Source organism: Priapulus caudatus, unplaced genomic scaffold (genome assembly GCF_000485595.1).
Source record: "Priapulus caudatus unplaced genomic scaffold, Priapulus_caudatus-5.0.1 Scaffold246, whole genome shotgun sequence".
Taxonomy (NCBI): domain Eukaryota; kingdom Metazoa; phylum Priapulida; class Priapulimorpha; order Priapulimorphida; family Priapulidae; genus Priapulus; species Priapulus caudatus.
In genome coordinates, this window is record NW_014577307.1 from 12,289 (window position 1) to 20,606 (window position 8,318).

The 8,318-nt window shown below is 41.8% G+C and overlaps 1 protein-coding gene across 1 annotated transcript; it reads right to left on the bottom strand.

Moving 5' to 3' along the window:
- Positions 1-4,178: 4,178 nt before the first annotated feature.
- On the bottom strand, positions 4,179-8,111 carry LOC106807990 (TAR DNA-binding protein 43-like). The gene is made up of 5 exons (XM_014810528.1): positions 7,736-8,111; positions 6,421-6,596; positions 6,134-6,274; positions 5,629-5,836; positions 4,179-5,460 (listed from the first exon to the last, which is right to left on the bottom strand). The coding sequence occupies exons 1-5, from the start codon at positions 7,971-7,973 to the stop codon at positions 4,913-4,915; spliced, it is 1,311 nt and encodes a 436-aa protein (XP_014666014.1). The 5' UTR covers positions 7,974-8,111; the 3' UTR covers positions 4,179-4,912.
- Between the last annotated feature and the right edge of the window lie 207 nt (positions 8,112-8,318).

The window sequence follows — 8,318 nt, forward strand, 5'->3', positions numbered from 1 at the left end:
TCCTGTGAAAACCCCTGCATCATTGCTGGGTATTCTGAAACCGAAGCAATTTACTAAACACAGCACAACCAGGAGATGAGTAATTTCATTTCCCTCACCTCACGGACAGCTCTGGAATATGTGAAACCCGAAAACCAATAACTAAAACTAACCACACCAAGTCAAACCCAGTTAAAGGCAGAAAGCAAGACCAGAGGCAACCAGTTAGAGGTTAGGCACTCGTAAGAAGTTACCTGACTACACCTGAGGTTAGCTAAAACGCGTAACATAGTGAGTAAACATTCTTTATAATTCAAAATTTTTCCGCACTCGCTGGCCTGCCATCTGTTATACCCGCGCGGAGTGTTCGCTGTCACTGTCCAAAAAACTCTGTCACAACCGTCAATCACCGGAAGAAAATCCGTGAAACCAGTTTAATTTCTCAAATCTTCACAGACAATTCAGTCACTCCTGCACAGTGCTGCCACAGAAATCAGAAACCTATGAGTATTTCTTTGCCCTCACCTACATGTATCTCATCAGCTGCCTGGTATTGTGAAAGCGAAACGAAACCGAAATCAATACTAAAACAGAGCATAACCAGGACCAGTTCAGAGGTACTACTCACTCCGAGTTCAGAGCTGAGTTTCAGTTGCTGCGATCTCAGAATGCATTGTACCATTCCAAAGCTATGCATTTTCTGATTCAATACAAAAATTTCTTAATTACAATGTGCATGGTTGCGCGCCAAGCATTCACTAGACAATATCCAGTGGACACAGACCCCACTCGCTGGCCTGTCTCTATCTAATATATATGGAATTTCTTTTATTCGTGGTACGATCTCACAATGTATAGCTGTACGTGGGGAGCTCAACAGTTCGATACGCCAGGAATCTCTACATATTTCCACCAGAGAATAACACGAAAAACATTGTTTATCAAGAGGCTTTGAAATGAAAAGTCCAACCCATTCGTACATGCTGTTATATAATAATAACTTTTTGTTATTTACACCATATTACTATTATGTCCCAGGGGTTCTAAGTTGGGTTGTGCTGTCATATAAATGTCATACGTAACAGTTTTTTCCCATGCTTATTATCTTATTAGACTGATTTCTAAATATTGATATTGTGTGCAATGTTATTGTCGATTTTTACCCAATGTTCCTATTGTGTCCCATTATTAGTAGTATGAATTAGTAGCACGATTTTACCCAGCGCAGCGGGTACCCGCAGCTAGTAACTAATAAAGTACGGCACTTAATAACAATCCCTGACGCACTTAAAATTAAATTAATCCGAGTTTTAATCACAGAGAAATATCCATTTATACATCGGCTACTATGTCAGAAATCGAAACGGAGAAATAAGCGTTTTTTATTTTCCACAATGAGTGACCGCCTGTGTGCAAAATGGGTGAACGTATGTGATATACCTATTGTTAGTACTTACTGCGACATATCCATGACTAACTGACACCACTAAATTGGTAAAATGTTCCATGCACCTTGAGAAATTCTGAGAAATTCCGAGGTGACCAACGCAAATTCATGCAAATGGCGCGAACCCTGACGTCACTGTCAACAAACGCGCGCCTTATGTAAGGTGCGTTGCGAGGTGTGAGAACTATTTTAGGCTCTTGTGGGATACTTATTGGATCAGGGTAGTAGTACAGCTGTAGCAGGGTTGATGTTGATCAGGAGTAGATAATAGGGAATTCCCTATTATCTACTCCTGATGTTGATGGATACTGGCTCAGTGAATATCGTGGAAATGCTGTTGTATCATGTGTCTGACGTAATAATGACGTCAGCCGCTGCTTACTACACATGTACGCAGGCAAGCAAAAACGCTCTGACGCTCTCGTCACATGTAATGTTATATGGAGAAATGAACATGCACATAGTGTTAGCCATCGAATAAAGTTAAAAACCAAAAATCGATGAAATTTCATTCACAACGTGGAGAGTATCCTTAATGGAATCATTAGTTTTTGTCCAAATTTATTTGAAAGTGTTAAGTTTATAATAGGCATATATATATAGATGGTCTGTTTTTCATTGTTATGTTAACATGCAACTACAATTGCTTGCTTGAAGTGTTTGCATCCACATTTGAAATTGCCATTATTCTGCCAAAAATTTATCATTTTAAACCTCAAATACATGGTGATAAAAAATTTCATGAAGTTGATTCTAAGTAACTATGTCAGCGTATTTTACTGGTCATTTTCATTGTTAATATTAACATTTGACCATGACAACACCAAATACAACCAAATACAATGAATTTCTATTAAAGACATTTATTAAACCATGCTGAACATGTCACAATTGACAAGATCGAAAAAAAGGTGATAGAAAACACCTTTTTATGACATCAATAAGACTTGAGAGATCCACGATGTTTCAACAGCAAATACTTCCCTCTTAATATGTACTTACCTTTCTTAGTCATAGTAAAATGCAACCTTTTACATACCTATCACTGGCTTCGTCGTTCTATCTGTACATGGGGCACTGAAACAAATGTACTTACTTGGTTGACCATGTTCACGTCACACCACGCGAGTCACAAAAAAAGAAAATTCAAATTGGACATGCATCAATCACACACCTTTGCAATACACGCATCATGGAGTAGCTTACGTATCTGCCATGGACTACTGCTGCAGGTGCAGTGTCCCTGACAACACGAAGGATCATTTGTGCATACACACAACTATACGCAATGGCCTTCGGATAGTCAAACCCCGATGGAAAATAATTGGTCTGGCTTATGTTTAGGTCTGGTGTTTACCAAGTGTAAACTGAGAAGGAAACAACTTCAGGGTAAATTTTTTTGGTATCCCGCTGAGTGTTAGTGTACGTACGTTTACACCAGACCACACTCGTGTGAATCCGCCAAGACACTTGGCAGCATGACTGTGGAAACTAGCACTCCACGATACGCATACTGCTAACACCCAAAGTCACTCGCACTGCAACGCCAGCGACTTGTGCAAACGATACTCACATTCACAGCCATATCACTCAGGTTCGCACGACCAGATATCTCAGTCTCCTCAAGATCGCTCCAAGAAGTAAACGCACGCGCACGCGCCCGCAAGAGCCTCACACAAAAACGCAACCACACATACGTCAGTAGTTCCATTCGAAATGTTCTTTTATTAGGTCCAACACAACATACGTACATCACACACAATCCATCATCACCTGCATTCCAGCATTTAATTACTGCCTACAACTTACGCTGGTGCAATCCGTACATAATCTCCTCATTACGCACACACTATTGCCAGTCATTCATTTCACACCAAAATTACAGGCAAATTACACAACAAACCACAGATTCTTTCACACAGGAAAACTTAAGTCAAAACATCTAATAGCAGCTCAATTAACCTCACTGCCAATCTTTCCCACACAAGCGTACCACACCAAACCGCACACTGTCAATCTGTCACTACGTGGGGCTTCGTTAACTGCACACTTCAATATCGGCCCCCCCGCTCTCAACATTTGCCATCACAGGTGAAATGCAGCCCTCACTCGTCAAAACTAAAAACACGCATAACACCACACTCGCAACCAACTCTATGGTCCCTTACAGCTCGACAGCTCTCACAGTGCGGCATTCACTTTTCGTACCCGTACACTCTGTCACCGCCATCACAACCACACAGGCACTCCGGCCACTCCCAAAAATACAATTACGGTAAGTAAACACAAGTTAAAATTTATACTGATTTATCAATGTTCAAAATTGTTCATGTAAGTTATCTCAGAAATCAAGTGGAATTATCAAGTGATCATATACATGAGCATTGATACTTCAGTAATAAATTGCAATTTGTATTTATTTATGACCCGTATCATTTTGTTTGTATAAATTGGCCAACATGCCTTTGGTCACAGCTCTAACACGAATCACCTCGACATTTAAGAAAGATAGAACTACTATCTACACTAGTGTTCAGGTTAAACAAAAGAGAGATAAAGAAAGTGAAAGGTCATTCATTCACTTTTGTCACTCAGTCCAACTCAATCACGTAAAAAAGAATCGCACTCAAGATAATTCCCTTAACTAACAAACGACATCCAGAGAAATAGTACGACTAAGTGTGTACATGTTACTTATCAACATGCGGATTTACACCTTGTGATCTGACCCCCATGCTAACTCCCAATAAAAAATTCAAATCAAACATTGGTCAACACGGCAAGTTGATGAGCAACATATGCACAGGAAAATTGCTAACCACACTGCATTGTCTTACACATTTCTCGTATAGCATTAAATCAACATGCAGGAAGTCATACAGTCACTCTCTCTGAACAGGCCCACTTCACCAGCACTGAACTAGAAACACTATGTGAGTAAATTAGAGGAGACATAGTAGATTTTCCAGCTATTAACAGGTTTGATATCCATTAAGCATATAAACTAAAATTGAGAAAATAAACTGTGCTTTAAATAATTTCGAAAAATGCATTCACCTACGAATCATGACTTGGTGTCAGACAAAACATAAATAACTAACGAACGTCCGATGTTTTCCCAATTACGCACATATCAAGATTCAGTCTCAAAACTAAGGTGTGCAACAGAGTAAGTAAAACACACATTCTGCGCTAACCTCACTTGACAACTATGTACACGGCTTCAAAGAATGAACCATTTCTTAATCATGTTAAAATCCTTACAATAGCCACACTTACTCCACACACTCAGTACTTCTAACCTCCAAGCACAACCACTTGATTATTATTCTATCAGACTTATACATAAAGATGGTCATAGAAAGTCTATGTGCTCTCTCTCTCTCTCTCTCTCTCTCTTTCTCAGAAGCGCATCTAATTCTATACATGTACACAGTCACGCACACACACTCACCGCCACACATGCACACCTCACATTTCTTTCTCTTAGTTCCAGCTTGCTGCTGGCTTGGTTCCACCGCCCCACCCAGCAGCCGTATTCTGCTGCTCACCACCTCCCTGTCCACCCCACCCAAAACTTCCATACCCTGCCGCTCCAGATTGCCCTCCCGCACTGCTAACTGTCTGCCCAGACTGTGACCCACTATAGTTACCATGAGCTCCATCCTGGTTAGGCCCCCCAGCCTGCCCCTGCGGCCCACCTTGCTGCCCACCTTGCTGCCCACCCTGCTGCTGCTGCTGCTGCTGCTGTTGCTGCGCGGCCATGCCAAGCAGGCCCCATGGGTTGGACTGCAGGGCAGCCGTTGCCGCGGCCAACATGGCGGGAGTGAGAATGTTCTGCATGTTCATGCCCATGGGGTTGTTGCCCGGGTTCATTCCCATGTTCTGGCCTTGGCCACCGCCCATGCCACCACCCTGGTGGCCGTCGTGCCAACCTCCCCTGTGGTCATCAAACCTACCTCTGCCCCCACCGCCACCAAACCTTTCCTTGTCCTTCTGCTTCGGTTCTGCACTGCTAACGTGCACGCTGATACCTGAGGCAAATAGAAAAACACTGGCATAAGTAAACTATCCACGCAACAAAATACACGAACAAAAACGGTTCTGCCACTCGCCCAAACAACCACCACCGACGTCAAGAACACGGCGAACGAACGTGCGTCGCCGCGGCAACCGATTTGCGGGCCCCACCCACCACCTACCTTTGATGATGTGGTCTTCGTCGATGAGCTTGGCGGCAACCTCCGGATGCACCATCGTCACGAAGGCGAAGCCCCTGAACGGCTTCGGCACAAAGACGTCGGTCACCTCGTCGAACTTGCTGAAGTACGTGCGGAGGTCCTCCGCGCTCACGTCCTCCGTCAGCCGCCCGACGAACAGCTTGCGCAGAGCGATCGGATAGTTCGGCTCCTGCAACGTAGAATACGGGGGGACATTTTTCTCATAAATTCCGGTTTAACGGGGGGGGGGGGAGTGATGCACAAAGGTCAAGACATCTTTTTTCATGTGTCATTTCGCTTATGCACAGAGTAAAAGCATTCGTTGTACACTACAGGAAAAGGGTGAGTCTACTCACCACAAGCTTCACATTCGAGATTATAGCTCATGGTGGATCATTATTATACCTGATATCATTACACATAGCTACTGCGCAACAACTTCAACATTGACATAATGACAGTAGCTGTGATAACAGATGTGACCTACCCTTGAGTTGGGAATTCTCACTTCACACCAACGGCCTTCGATACAATGTCTCTGTGACAGAACCTTGTTCTGTCCTTCCATGTCAGCAAACCTCACAAATCCATATCCCTTGGACTGACCAGTCTTGAAGTCCTTTTTGATCTAATAGTATAAACAGGCATAAATTAGTACACAATTTTGTTACAAAAACAAAAAGCAAACCAACTGAACAAACAAACCTAAAAAAATTTTTTTCACACGCTTGATTACGTGCGTGTCTGCATGTGGAATGCCGCGGTGTAGCATACCTGGCATAAAACGACTTCTCCAAACTGTTCGAAGTATTGTTTGGTATCTTCTTCATTGGACTTCCATGGAAGGCCCAGGACAATCAAATCACTTGGGGTTGTACGATACTTGCTCTCCAGTCTTTTTGTCTTCGCCAGTGAATTTTCAAGCCCATCGTCCATTTTACGCTTGTTGTCTAGAAATTTTTTAAACATTATATATATTATATGTATATAAACTTGTATTAGAACATTTTGTAATAAAGATACAATGACAATTGTTTATTTTTACTAATATTATAATATTGGTAGACTGGTGATAAAAAACTTCAACTGAACTCTGTGTAAAAATATTAGTCTTTGCTTAATTCAAATTAATCATATGATCATACTTTTCTTACCACACAATGCTATGCATGAGTTTAGACTATTATTTAGAACAACCACATCTAGACCGAATAATTCTGTCCCATATAACCTTTTTTATATTTTGGTGAGGGTTATATTGGGACAGAACGGGGTTCATTGAAATTTCGTGAGATCGCATGCAAAATACATGCGCTGCTAATGCGGCCCGTACGCCGCTATTGGCACGAAAAAAAACCTACCGTTCCCTTGGCCATTACGTTGGCCATTTACAAACAATCAGACCAATCAGAGCAAGTCTTACAATAGCCCCTGGTTCTCGCTTGTATCTGTGGCGCTGCAGGAGGCCTGATAGACTCGCTGTGAATGGTCCGATTGTTTGTAAATGGCCAACGTAATTTACTAAAGTTAATGAAGCGGGGTTTCTGAAAAACAATCTTTTAAGAAGTAAATAACGATTGAAGTGAATGTATACACATATCAGTAGCAAGGTAAAGCCATGTAGAAGGGAACGGTAGGTTTTTTTTCGTGCCAATAGCGGCGTACGGGCCGCATTAGCAGCGCATGCATTTTGCATGCGATCTCACGAAATTTCAATGAGCCCCGTTCTGTCCCAATATAACCTTCACCAAAATATAAAAAAGGTTACATGGGACAGAATTATTCGGTCTAAACCACATCAAAAGCATGTGAGTTAAAGTGGACACAAAGTAGCAAAAATTAAACCAGATTTACTCCGTTGAGAAAAATACTTTTGAATTCATAATCAAGCAATTTCACACAGTAAACTACGACTAAGTAATAGCAATATAAGTGCTATAGCAACAATATATCGCCAGCGACAATATATATTCATCTTGTCATCGTCCCTTTGTCTTAATTCTTGGCACCATTCCAAGTCCGTAAGCCTCAGCAGGTGACTTGTCGGCAAGCTAAAACATGAACAATAAACATTCATAACCATTCTTACCTTTAGGAAACACGACCACATAGACGAGGTTTCCCCAGAGGCCTTCCGACGAATGGAAGCGTCCATCTAAGAGTCGTACTCCTCGAACAGTTCCAGTTTCTGGGTTCCTATATTTCAGACCGGACGAACCAGGGAATTGGGCACAGAGCGTAGACAAAAGCAATGTGCCGTCATCTTCTGTCGGCACCTCAATTGGCTCTTCATTCTCTTCTTCAGCAATCTGTATGTACTGTGCCATTTTTCTGACTAGTGTAGACAATTATTTCCGTTGAACTGCAGTAAATTACGCTAAATTGCTCGAATAAAGATGCGAAGAAAATTTTGCTGAACAGAGAAAGAACGCCGCATGTAAGCCTCGTTTTCGAACACACATGAAACAAGTGATCTCTCGAACTGCATGCAGCGCCCCCTTCGTACAACTCAGGACCATCTATGCTCAGGACGCATGGTTTTCGGACTTCATTTATCCATAGATATCCCGTCCTACACGTACATACGTAAATCATACGTGTATGATTGGATATCTATATATACAAACATATATATATATATATATATATATATATATATATATATACATGTT